Consider the following 13,704-nt stretch of genomic DNA (forward strand, 5'->3'; position numbering starts at 1 on the left):
TTTTATCTGTGATATATTTTAAATATTTTTAATATTTTATCTGTGACAAAGAAAATGCTTTATAAAACATTTCTATCGATTTTATAAATTACTTATGTTCAGGATAAGAATAGTAAGCGAAATGCATTAAATAACACACAAATTATATGTACTTCGTACTTTATTATAAACATTTCGAACAACACTATGTTGTAGAAATTATTTTCAATTTGTTTTTTATATTAAATTTTTGTTATCTCGTGATATTCGTGGAATTATTTTCGGTCTATAACTGGTTCTATTGTTTGTCCGCCACAAATTTGACCCCAACCAATCAAACGCCAATGTTTTTCAACCCGACGCGACAACGCAATTTTTTCGTCAATTTCTGTACATACAGGATTTGTTAAGCTGATTTTAGCTAAATCAGCACGAGTGGCTAATACACGACCTCCAGTGCTTAATGACCCAATATTTACTAATAGCACCTCATTTCTCGATAATTTCGGTACCTATTATAAAAAAATATTTTATAATTACAATAAAAATATACTAAAGAAAATTTGATTATAACATCTTCACACAATATATTTACCCTTGCACCTTTCTTATCACCCTCAGTTCTCACACCTAACAATCGCTTAAGAAGATAATATGATATTTCGAGTTCGATAAATATTTTAGGTAGAGCTCCTACAGCTCCTAAAATTTGCCCCACTAAACGATCAGCACGGCATAATGTTGGTTCAATTTTTGTTCCAACACCTTAAAATTTATTTTTCAAATATTACCAAGTTTTTTATGATTTATATTTTGTCCAATTTGTTTTTTTTTTTTTTTCTTTTATGGTATTTGCTCTTACTTACCTATAAGACCACCTGGAACAGCAAATTGAAGTTCATTCTGCTCAGCAAATAATGATACTATTCGCGAAAATATGGGTCGACAGGTCAGTTTTCCTTCACTGTCTTTAGAAACTAATCCAGGACGAACTTCAATTTCCATACCCACCTGAGAAACAATAAATACGTAAAATTACATTCACGTAAGCATAACAAAAGTGTATTTTTAGCGTACTTTTAATACTCCTCTTAAAATACTTCCACCAGCAACGCCGCCTTTCAGATCATCTACTTCACAACCAGGTTTATTTACGTCAAACGACCGAATTACAATTAATCTCGGTTCCGAAGTGAAATCTCTTAAAGGTACGGGAATTTTTTTCGTAATATATTCGCACAAGACTTCAATATTATACTTGAGTTGTGCAGAAATTGGTATTACGGGTGCTCCTTCAGCCACTGTACCTAATTTAGAGAAAAGATCAAGTTTTTAATATTATATACGCATATTAATAACAATTCATGTAAATTCATTATAGAATTATCAAGATTAAAATACCCTGTACAAATTTCAAAATTTGCTCGTACTGCTCCTTTGCTTGTGCTTCCTTTACTAAATCTATCTTATTTTGCAGAATTACAATATGTTTCAATTTCATAATTTCAATGGCAGCCAAATGTTCTGATGTTTGAGGCTGGGGACACGACTCATTACCGGCTACAAAATAAATATTTATTAATTTCAATATTTCAAATAACTACCATTCCAGATACGATAATATAAAATAATTTGATTATGTACCAATTAAGAGCAAAGCTGCATCCATGACAGCAGCACCGTTCAACATAGTTGCCATAAGGATATCGTGTCCTGGACAGTCAACGAAGGATACATGACGTACAAGTTGAAATCGTCCAGAACAAACTGGACGTAAACAAGGGAATGAATCGTCTTTGCTTGAACCTCCGGATATGTAACATCCTGGTCTTGGACATTTTTCATTATCACACTTATAAATCTTTGCATTCGCGTATCCTGAAATGAGCCAATTAAAAATATTCGTGATATTATTTTATTTAAATAGATTTGCTCTAATTCTATATTCCTATAAATTTTGTCCTGATTAATGAATAGGTAAAATCAAGATTAATTATAGGATATAAAAATAAATAAATTACTAATATAATATGAATTTATTTGTTTACATTCAATGAAACATTTTTTCTATACATATTTTTAAATAATTTTAAAACTGTTACGAGAATATTTATTTTATAAGAATTCAAAATATTAATGCGACAATTAAACTAAAGCCAATAGTTTTATAATAATTTCAAAATTCGATAAAATTATTTTTTTATGACGAAATGTAAGTTTTTATTTAATTTTTTTGAGTTTTATAAATTATCTTAATTGTTAATTTTAACAATTTAACAAAATTTAACAATCAATGTTTGTATACGTGGGAATGTTATTATATTACTATCAATTAGAATTTAAAATTATTGTATAAACTTGACATACATGAAATTGTATTACAACAATTTATACATTGAACGTTTATTTTTACTGCAAATATTTTTTATAATCTCAACTTAAATGGTGCACTTTTAGCAAAATGATTTTAATATAATATAGTTTCATAGAAACATTAAATGAAAATATATTGTACGTATTCTGTACACATACAATAGATCATACATGAAAAATAAATGTTAAGTTATTGATATTCATGATTTGCAATCCTATAATTAAGTGTCTATGTGTCTAATGTAATTTATTTTATTATTATACCACTTCAAGTTACTCTTACTGGTAACATTTCATTTGTTTACCAAAAATAACTTTCTATTTTTAAACTATGCTACGTAACATTCTTAACATGAAACGATTTTTTCTATGTGAATATTATCATATATAGAGGTTTCTACTGATTATTTATATTAAAATTACGAGCATTTTATCATAAACATTTTATATTATGTGATATAATGAATTACATATTGTAGTGTTAAGTTTATGATAACGTTCATATAAATAATCGAAAACAATAAAATTTGTCACTTCCGTTTCGTCATTTTGAATAATTTGTGACAGTAAAGAGAAAGATATTAACTATAACATGTAATACAATTCAACTATAATTATTTTGAACAAATATATATAAAATTGTAAAAACTTTATCAAACATTTCCTAAGTATTTTAACTATTTTCTAAGTAAGTATATAATCTATTGTTTAATAATTAAATGAATAGAGAAATAGCCGAAATTTAATTCGATTCTAGTAACATAGTGTTTAATCCATTCAGTTTCTCGCACGGTTATCAAACTGATAAAAACTACATGTTTATAACGGTATTAGTATAATAAATTTGTGAACAGTTATTCAAAATAAGTATCGTCTACAACTTCGAGCGCCACATTTGCATAAGGTCCTATTATTCGACAAGTCTGATTCTGGTGTTTCTGGACGTAATTCTAACTCCTCTTGAAATTCCGTGTTCATATATATATTTAAATTCTCTTTCATCGACATATTTTGCTTAATAGAATTTTCGCTATTCTTTGATGATTGACACATGTAATCAAAGGTAATTTCCTCGTTTTGTTTAATATCTCTCAATGCAAACAATGCAAGCTTAGGAAGATTCGGATCAAGACAATTGATCCAAACACCATAGACAGCGAGATTTGGATCGCAAGAATGATTGATGAAATGCGAAACGTTACCATATACGGCAGCATCTACAGTATATGGACATTCTTCTTCAGATTCATTATAGTCAAGATCAAATAAGTATGTTCTACCAGCGGCATCGTATTCTTTGCCACGCTTTTCGGCCTCCTCGTTTGTTATGACTTCGCCCACATATTGTGTGACAAAAGAACCTTTTTTAATCGCTTGTAATGTTTTCACACCCCAACCCCGTCCATTGGCAGTTCTAAAAATGCAAAACTTCATCTTGCTGCCACGTTGCACTACTCGATTGAAGCAGTTCATGTCGCAGTTGCATCGTTTGTTACATTCGTATATCGGTGTTCCAGGTGGAACTCGAATCTTACATGATGGGGTGTACGGACATAGTCCGTTATCCTGGGCAAAGCAACAGTTCGTCTTAGAATTACAAGATTTGCATTCGCAACCAATGGGTGGATCATCAGGTATTATGACTCCATTACCAGGTAGATAATCTTCTATATAATAGAAGTCTCGAGGTGCTGTTTCCAAGTCTATTACATTCTCCACCCGTATTAATGGTTTACCTTTAGTGATAGTATTCATTTCATTTTCCCACTCTTCTAAAGATTCTAGCTGTTTTTTCCTTAAATCAATGACTAACATACGGAGAATATCATGTTTTATAACTTTCTCTAATTTACTACTTTTGACATACTTTTGATGTAAATATTTGGTTATATTAATGTATACTGTATTTGGTTCTACTGAAATTGATGTTATCATCTCTCCTCTACACTTATGATAATTTAAAAATTCTCCAATATCCCTATCATTCGGATAAAAATTTGTTTTCTTCTTGAAACGATCGATCAATTGTAATCTACTCTTTTCAAATTCTTCTAGAACATCCGGGCAGTTTACTAAATTCGACGCTGGTTCCCATGTGTTATACTGTGAATTCCAGTTCTTCCATTTGATTAAATAAGTTGGCTCTCCTTTTAATTCTTTCTTTGCAAGAATCTTTTCTACTTCCCAAAGAGTAGTCTCCATTAGTAATTTTTTCATTCTCTTCTTATTTTCATGTTTTATATCCATATATCTTACATCTTCCAATATAACTCTAAGCTCCTTCAGTCTGATATTTTGTAAATTTTTTTTGTTGTCTATTTGATACTTTTCAATATTGGTATTGGCATTTAATTTGCTTAGTCTTATATTTTCTATATTAATTTCTTGATTTGCAGAAAAATTCAGATCTCTTCTAGCGTTGATTGCTTGTTTCTCTTCTTGGTTCTTTTTAAAATGAACGTTATTACTGCTTAAGTTGTTGCTCCTTGATTTATCATCATGGTAAGAGTTATGATTGTAATTATTTTCTTCAGAAGAAACAAATCTTTGATCAAGCTTTCGATGTTTGGCCAATGGTTGAACTAATCCTGGAGAGGCAGGTCTTTTTTCTGGTGTAGAAGACATTTCGCTTGTGTAACCAAGATTTTCTTCTTGTTCCCCTCTGGTATTGCCCTCTGCATGAGCGTCTGTAATGCCAAACATTTAAAGGATGTCATTCTCTCCAGTCACACTTTCCCATATTTTGTGTTTAACTTGTATAATTGTTTCTCCCCTTTCTCTTAGTATTAACGTTATCACCTTGAACACCAAGAATCCCTTGAATCCTCTTCGCTCTTCTCTGTCATTTATTGATTTATTCTATTATAAGAAAATTAATATAACTTACACAATGTTTATGCAAAAAAATGTACCACATTATGTAGTAGCATTTTTGAATGTTATAAATTATTACTTCAAGTTTCCATTAAATTATTTGGTTACATATAGAAAGATTCATGTTTAAATGTTATAATATGAATATGGTAAATCAGCTGATTTTCTGAGATAATATATATACTTAATGACTAAAGCACACCTTAATATTAATTTTGTATTTATATTTACAAATACATTGTAAAGTGTAATTATTATAAAACAATAATATGTTCTAAAACATCTTAAGCCAATTTCTAAGATTTTCATAAATAAAACACTAACTTCATGTAACAAAAATCATTAGCTCTTTATTATATTTCTTTACACTATAAATAAATTTTCACATTGTGTATTATTATAATAATTATATATGTATAAATTTAAAAATCTATATAAAAGTTTATATAAAAATTTGATTAATAAATGTAATTATACTTACCTTAAAGTTATATATTACATTACAAAGATATGTTCACATTCACACATTGTCTATTATATCAAATTGAATCACGAAAATAATTTAGTTTTATCAAAGAATTTTTAGCACTTTAAGTTAGTTTATTAAGGTATGCTTTAATCGATAATTATTTAAATCTTTCAATTGTACACGATCATTTATTGTTTAATGCATGAAATACACTAACTAGTGCACACATTTAATTTATTACAATTAAAAATAATCATGCATGAAGAGTGCATTGAAAAATAACTTGTGTATTAAATTATATATGAAACTTTTATTGCAAACTGAATATTGTATTTATGTTGCTATATCAATATTTTAGTATGTTCTATTATCCTCTGTATTTGTACTTAAATTTAACCTTACTTTATTAACAAAATAATTCAATTACATGTTAATATACGTAAATAATTGTGCACTTTAAAATCATTACGAGAATAAATTAATTATATTTTATTTAATATGTTTACTAAGCAATTTAAATAAAATATAAATACGAAAAATGACATAACTTGAAAGAAATAAAAGAAATATTATTACTATTAGTACTTATAACAAGTTATAACATATAATATTTTAAATAATTACATAATGCTAGAAATAGAATTAAATTTTCAAATATGTCAGTTGTAAAACATTTTTGATTCCGATACTCGGAAGTACATTTAATGAAATGGCGACAGTTTTTACGATTAGCGCCATCTATACAGAGAATGGTAAAGAATATAATACAATAAAAAACATAGTAATTCTTTCTAAATATAAATATTTTCTTTAAATATAGCGGAAATAATGCCTAAAATAATTTCAAATAGAATTGGTTCCTTTACAAAATTATTAAATATAAATATATTAATATCTTTCTAGTTAACAATTTTGTTCAAACTTTATTTTTTCCCTCAAGAAAACTTAAGCCTATCACTCATACGAACTGTAATTGATATGCTTTTATTAATAATTTATCTATTCTAATTGTTAAAGTAAGTAATGTATATAATATACAGTGACTTTCAAAAACATTCGTACACTACACACTACAGTACACTACAGCATGACTAATTTTATGGTTCTATATTTCGGTTGTTTATAAAGCAATCGCCCTGGTTATTTTTTTAATGATAGATCGTTTATTAATACTAATAAAACATATAATTTATTTGATAAATTCACATACATTGCATAGTAAAAGTTGCCGAAGAAAATAACGCCGTACTTTCAGTTCATAAAAATATTCGGACATATTTTATATTTATCTGTTTATCTCCTTCTGGCAACCCAATATTCCAAGTAAGCAGAAAAATCGTTATTTCTCAATAGTAAACATGACCTCGTCCAAAATGAGTCACAAAAGAAATAATGCAGCATTCAACATGCTGCAATTTATAATTTTCCAGTGGACAAAGGGAAGAACCTATCGTGAAACTGATGCTGTGCTCCATATAAGCAAAAATATTATTGCAGATATCATTCGACGATTTCATTTCGAGGATCGCATTGAATCTATTCCACAAACTGGAAGACTAAGTCTCTTAAGTATGAAAGAAAAAAACAGAATTATTTAAAAAGTGAAAGTAGATCCGCAAATAAATGCCCCCAAAATAGTAAGGTATTAGAAGCAAGCTCCGAAAACATTCAAAGTTCAAAAAACAGTTCAAAAAACAGTTCAAAAAATTAGCAGACAAGCTGGAAATAATGGAAGAGTAGCAAGAAAACAATTTTTTATGAATGAGAATAGGGAGAAACAAGTGAATTTTATAAAAGAGCTAATTTCTAAGAATAATTCATGGTGGAAAGATGTAGTATTTATTAACAAAAGCAAATTCAACCTTTATAATTCTGATGGAAGAACTTTGGTATGTGTCTTTTATATTTATAAAAAAAATTATTTTCTTTTACTTTGTACATATGTATTACACTTTTTATTGTTATATTAAAAGCAATATATATTTTTTAGATATAAAAAAGAAATATATTGTTAAAAACAATTCTGATTCAGTATTGATCTAAATTAATGTTGGTTTTGTATAAAGAATATTATAATGACTTAGCTAGTGGAGGACATACGTATCTTACAACAATGTGTCAATTTTATATAAGACTTGCATCTACTTACCAAGTTTAATAGTAATGTTCCTTTCTAATTCATTCTTAAAACGAACAGTTTGCACTCCCGATATAGCTTTTACAATTGTAGACTTTCCATGTGCTACATGACCAATGGTACCTACACATAAAGTTACAAATTTATATATGTCTAAAATATTGTTTTTGTGCAGTATGTTTTTATATATGTCTTTATAGTCATAGAAAGATTATATTTACCAATATTAATTGTTGCTTGTCTACTGATGACCTCGCGAGATAGTGCAGTTAATTTGCTGACATCCTAAGCAACAAGAGTTTTATACATTTTAATATTGAGATAGTAAAATATCGCCAATGTAAGAACTTACTTACAAAGAAGACAACAAATTGATACAAAAATGTGTATGTTGTATTTTATTTTCATGAAATAAATCCATAAAAATGTACTTTTACAAAATTATAAACATACTATGTTTTTGCAATCTATAAAACGTGTAGTACAAACATTTACTTTTATGAAAATGTAAAACAAAAATTGATCATAAATTCTTATTAGTAACAAAATCATATGTTGACATTGTTAATATAAATATAAAAGCATATAATTCAGCAAAAAACAATATATTTATAAATTGTTATGTGATAATATGATGTATATCAATCCTAGATTAACGATTGATAAAACAAAATATTTCAATAATAAAGGAGATTTTTCAAATAATATTTAGTTTTTAAAAATTAATATTGTATTCCTCAACATTTTTGTCAGTGAACATTTTCATTTAATGCAACGGAAAAAGAGGTTATTGTAATATGCTAACAATATATGAATTAAGGTTATATATAACATAATGAAAGCTTGTTAGATTATGAAGATATAATTGTATATTTATTACTCACAAGCTTCGAGAGATCTTGTTTATAAAGATTTGGTTGACCTGTAGTCACTCCTAAACCTTCTTCAACACCCATAATCACTGAATCACTTTTGTTAACACGTACAACGCGAGGAACACTTCAAAAAAGGCAATAGCTCGTTTAAAATCAAGAATATACATAGACTACTAGTCGGTAAAAGTAAAAATGCCAAGAGAGCGGAAGCAACGCCAAGTGGAAATACTTCAAATTAATGTAGAATATAGATTTCCTCGGCTTGTCGATTTTATATTACCTTTCTTATATTATGTACATTAATTTTTAAATATTAAATTTAGAATACATAAAATGTTACATTTCATAATATTTACTTATAGTGTTAAAATGTAATATAATTATTGAATGTATAAAATACCTAAAATAATAATATGAGAAATATAAACATTTTAATCATTTTTGTCATGTTGATTTTGAATTATTTTATTTATTAAAAAAGAAGATAAATACGTTATTTCTTTTTAGTAATAAGGAATAATAATTAGAACTTTTTAAAAAGTACATAAAATAAAGTTATTAGTTCAGTTACGACCGGTGAAATAATACAAATAACAATTAAACTTGTATTTCGAATAATAGCTTTTAGCACATCATAATTGTAAATAAAAATATTAGAAAATGCAGAATTTTATCATGAAAGTTTAAGAGAAGGAAGTAGGATGTTTGAAGAAGAGGTATAATTAATCGAACAAATCACAATACGATCGATAGTACATAGTGCATGTATTACGAATGACGTACGAATAAAATTTAAATTATTAAATACTTAAATTGAGAATCGATACATATTGATTATTGAATTAAATACTGTTCATTCTCCTGATAAAATATTCCTAACGTGGTAAACGAATTTAGAAAAGAATAGATTTGTTGCAAATATTTCATGTTCAAAATGGAACAATATCCAGAATTTGTGGATTTATTGCTTGCAAGACGAAAAGATTATGATATTTTGTGGATTTCTCGGTCAATGGATCCATTAGCACCACACAAACTTCCATTAGAATCTAAATACTCCAGAAATGAAATGATACAGGCAGTTTTAAATGATGAAAAAGTTAAGGTAGCAATTATTTCTTTGGCTGCAATACTCCAAACAGATATCAAAAAAGTTATCAAAGAAGCTCATAAAATAATAAATGAAATGGCTAATAAAGCACATTTGCCCAGTGTTCGTTTCATGGGTAAAATTAAAGTCTTTTATTTTAAATTATAATATCTTTATTTTCTGGAATTATAAGTAATGCTTCAATTTTAGGTTTAATTATTACAAAAGTTCTTAAAAGAATTTTTATGAGCATTTATATAAATGAGAAATCAATATACAAGATGAAAAAGGAAATGCAAATTTCTCAAGTACAATATGTTTATGCACCTTCTCATAGAAGTTACTTAGATTTTATATTATTATCATATATTTTATTCTCCTACGATATGGCCCTTCCAAACATTGCAAGTGGAATGGATTTTTATCACATGTACATAATAGGAGAATTATTAAGAAAATCAGGAGCTTTTTATATGCGGCGCAGTTTTTCTAATGATTTATTATATAAAAGAATATTTAATGCATATGTAATGTCTCTAGTAAAACATAGTGACAGAGCAATTGAATTTTTCATTGAAGGCACTCGAAGTAGAAGTTTAAAAAGCATCATACCAAAGTTCGGTGTGTTAAAATCAATAATTTTAATATGACTTTTTGATATAAGTAATATTTAATGAAAACATAATATAAAGATGGTTTCATTTCAAGGTCTCTTGTCAACTATTTTGGAGAGTTTATTAGAAGGAAGTGTACCTGATATATATTTTATACCTATTAGTATTAACTATGAACGACCACTAGAAGAATTGTTATTTGCATACGAGCTTTTGGGAGTGCCGAAACCAAAAGAATCTACTGCTGGTTTACTTCAATCTCTATTTATTTTACAAAAATCATATGCTTATGGATCTGTTGTTTTTAATGTTGGTGAACCTATTTCTGCATGCCAATTTTTATCTATGGAACACCGCAAAGCGAAAGTATTATCACCTTATGCAAAATTACCAATATCTGTTGTTAAAAACTTAGCCTATTGTATAATAGATTCACATAAAAAAAATACAATACTCATGCCTTTTAATTTAATTACTTTATTATTTAATGAAAGAAGTCAAATACATCCAGATAATCCATATACATTAAATTATTTAATCAGTGATTATCTATGGTGTAAAAAGCTTTTACAAGTATTCAATGCCACAATATATATAGGAAGGTAAGTTTCAAAAAATACTAATAGGACTTCAATATAGTATGTAGATATTAGTATTATAGAAAAAAGTTCGTACAGATCATTTGATACAAATAATCAAAATGTAAACAATGTGGAGCAAGAAATATTAAATAGTTTAAAATGCCATGAAGAATTACTTATATTTGATGCATCACAAATTTTGAGACTCAAAGAGAGACACAGAACAACAAAACTGGGAAGTAATATTCGTGTTAAAGGTCATACCTTATTAGAAAGAACTATGAGAATAGCTGTGCCTGTCATTAATATTTCAATTTATCTAAATCCAGCTTTATCTTTTCTAATAAAACCAGCTATTGTTACTGTTGCAATGGGAATAGAAGGAAGCGAACTTGGTAATATTATTTTATCTATATAGCATGTTACATATAAAAACCAAACAAAATTGGTATGTTATTGCATTATTTGCAGGAAATGCATTTAAACAATATGTATTATTAAGAAGGCTACTGACTACGGAATTTGCAATGCCTTTAATAGAAGATGAATCTGTAATAAAATCTGAATGGGAGGAAACATTGAATTCGCTATTGAAACAAAATTATATAAGTATTCAGAACAATACATATATACAAAGAGAAGATACCAAAGTATGCTCTCTTCTTTATAATGTAATACTACCATTTATAGATACAATATATGTTACATGTCTTGTCCTATTTGAGGTAAAATTTAATAATATTTGTGTGGTATTTTATATTTGTTATCTTTTTAACATATATACGAAGAAAATCTGTTTTCATTTACAGTGGGATGAATCAAAATCAAGTTGTATAACGACACAAGCAGTTTTGACTGAAGCGCAGAAAGAAATAGAAAAAGCATTTCTTGAAGAGCGGCAATGGGGACAACATCCCTATTCTTTATCAATCGACTTAGTTAATACTACAATATCTAATCTCATTACACAAGATATTTTAGTACCTCATGAGAAACAAAATGCTTACCAAGTAGATAAAGTCAAACTAACACAAATTCTTGCACAGTTGCAAAATCTTTCATTAAAGCGACCATTAGGTTCATACCTTAATGCAGTATTACTGCCTATATTACCACCACCTGTTTCTGCTAAATTATAAAACAGAGTATATAGAACAAAATTGAGAAGGTATGTATTAAAGCAGCTTACGTGACATAGAGATTTGATTATGAAGATTTTAATATAGTTAATGCTAAAGATATTTGTTTAATTAGTATGTAACTTTCTTTTTATACTAAAATTTAGAAGAAAAGTTATATAGATTTTTAAGAATAATTGTCGCATCATCGTCAAATTTGTCTATCGATTTTTTTCTTCTACCAAGAAGTAAGGTAGCTGTAGTAGTTGATGCAGAATTATTCATATTTCTGAATAAAAGCTGAAAAAAAATTATTATATGAATCATTAGTTATATATAACATATAGATTTTACAGATAACTAATTACCATGACTAATCTAACCAGATACACAGCAAACGTGAGAAATGAAATAGCCATAAGTGCACCTTCTATGGAGGGAAATCCAGCTGCATGCTCATGATCATAACTGTGATCATAATGTTCAGTACCCCTTCTTTTGCGAGCAACCATTATACTTCCTGCAAGTTGGGATTCTGAAAATATTATTAAAAATACTTTTTTGGAAAATACTTTAAAAATTACTTGTTGACATGTCATATACATCAATTAATTTTTTAATCTCTGTTATCGTGTCAGTGTTATCTTTATTTATTGTTACCTATTTCAATCATTAATGTATTTTCAAATGTTCTTAAAAATTGAATTTTTCCATCAATTGATGTTGGTTGAGATTTTAAAGTATAATGAACACTTCTAAGTATATCTACTGGAAGGTAGTTCAATAGTCCTGCATCATTAAAAGTAAAAGATTCATTTAGGTACTGTGTATTTCTTTCCCATTCCTATATCGTAAAAATAAAACTTTCGATTACTAATTGTTTTTCAAAATTAAACATCATACAGATAGCTTCAAATGCAATAGTGTAATTACCTTGGTCATTGAAGGAATTGCTGTATCATTGTATTTTTTTGGATTAAATACGAACACATTTTCTTGATCAAAAACAGTTGATTCTTTTTTGATATTATTTTCCATATTATGGAAATTGTATTTTCCACTTTCATTAACTGCTGTTTGTTTTGTTTTTGCATCCTTATAAGTAATATCTTGATATGTATAAAGGAACTGATTTTCCACATTTTTCTGAGCAAATTTATAAAAATGATCTTGTTTTATTGTAGGTATTCTATGAATAAGAAATGTAAAAATATCTGATAAAATATTAACATTGATTATGCTATTTAATATGATATTATACGTACCTATATATCTTTTTTTCACTAGAAAATTGAGGCATATCTATCCATTCTGCCAAACTACTGTTCAATAATAATATTTTCAATATTAATATACTAGTTACGAACATTGTAATTGATTAAAGTATGCAATTTTTACAATAATATTTATACATATATATGTTTAACAATATCACACAATAATAATTAATTTATCGCACATATTCATATTCACTAAATAAAATGAATAAATAGATATTATGTTGTTTCTTCAAGTGATACAAGAACTAACTGAAAATATACTTGCATACATGGTGTGACAGGAATCAGGATGTTATTATTTCAGCTAGGAGTTC

The 13,704-nt window shown here is 27.3% G+C and overlaps 3 protein-coding genes across 6 annotated transcripts; 1 reads left to right on the forward strand and 2 right to left on the reverse strand.

Annotated features, from left to right (window-relative positions):
* Positions 1 to 142: 142 nt before the first annotated feature.
* Positions 143 to 8,963, reverse strand: LOC132915440 (eukaryotic translation initiation factor 2 subunit 3, Y-linked-like). Of its 4 annotated transcripts, XM_060975227.1 has the most exons (9): positions 8,717 to 8,914; positions 8,054 to 8,117; positions 7,845 to 7,955; positions 1,624 to 1,857; positions 1,381 to 1,539; positions 1,057 to 1,286; positions 846 to 990; positions 575 to 744; positions 143 to 491 (listed from the first exon to the last, which is right to left on the reverse strand). In XM_060975227.1, the coding sequence occupies exons 1-9, from the start codon at positions 8,786 to 8,788 to the stop codon at positions 255 to 257; spliced, it is 1,422 nt and encodes a 473-aa protein (XP_060831210.1). In that variant the 5' UTR covers positions 8,789 to 8,914; the 3' UTR covers positions 143 to 254. The 4 variants fall into 4 exon arrangements, with proteins under 4 accessions (XP_060831210.1, XP_060831206.1, XP_060831209.1 ...); XM_060975223.1 differs by lacking the exons at positions 143 to 491; positions 575 to 744; positions 846 to 990; ... (1 more) ...; positions 1,381 to 1,539; positions 1,624 to 1,857 and adding an exon at positions 2,941 to 5,039 and having other exon boundaries at positions 8,717 to 8,963; XM_060975226.1 differs by lacking the exons at positions 143 to 491; positions 575 to 744; positions 846 to 990; ... (4 more) ...; positions 8,054 to 8,117; positions 8,717 to 8,914 and adding exons at positions 2,941 to 5,039; positions 6,320 to 6,544.
* Positions 8,964 to 9,522: 559 nt separating this feature from the next.
* LOC132915461 (dihydroxyacetone phosphate acyltransferase) lies at positions 9,523 to 12,929 on the forward strand. Its single transcript, XM_060975273.1, has 7 exons — positions 9,523 to 9,933; positions 10,008 to 10,418; positions 10,506 to 11,013; positions 11,089 to 11,387; positions 11,464 to 11,717; positions 11,802 to 12,160; positions 12,497 to 12,929. The coding sequence occupies exons 1-6, from the start codon at positions 9,633 to 9,635 to the stop codon at positions 12,129 to 12,131; spliced, it is 2,103 nt and encodes a 700-aa protein (XP_060831256.1). The 5' UTR covers positions 9,523 to 9,632; the 3' UTR covers positions 12,132 to 12,160; positions 12,497 to 12,929.
* LOC132915502 (uncharacterized) lies at positions 12,149 to 13,686 on the reverse strand. Its single transcript, XM_060975373.1, has 5 exons — positions 13,376 to 13,686; positions 13,044 to 13,299; positions 12,771 to 12,954; positions 12,479 to 12,645; positions 12,149 to 12,410 (listed from the first exon to the last, which is right to left on the reverse strand). Exons 1-5 carry the CDS (start codon positions 13,477 to 13,479, stop codon positions 12,267 to 12,269), a joined length of 855 nt encoding a protein of 284 aa, XP_060831356.1. The 5' UTR covers positions 13,480 to 13,686; the 3' UTR covers positions 12,149 to 12,266.
* Between the last annotated feature and the right edge of the window lie 18 nt (positions 13,687 to 13,704).

This window comes from Bombus pascuorum, chromosome 17 (genome assembly GCF_905332965.1).
Source record: "Bombus pascuorum chromosome 17, iyBomPasc1.1, whole genome shotgun sequence".
NCBI classification, from domain to species: Eukaryota; Metazoa; Arthropoda; class Insecta; order Hymenoptera; family Apidae; genus Bombus; species Bombus pascuorum.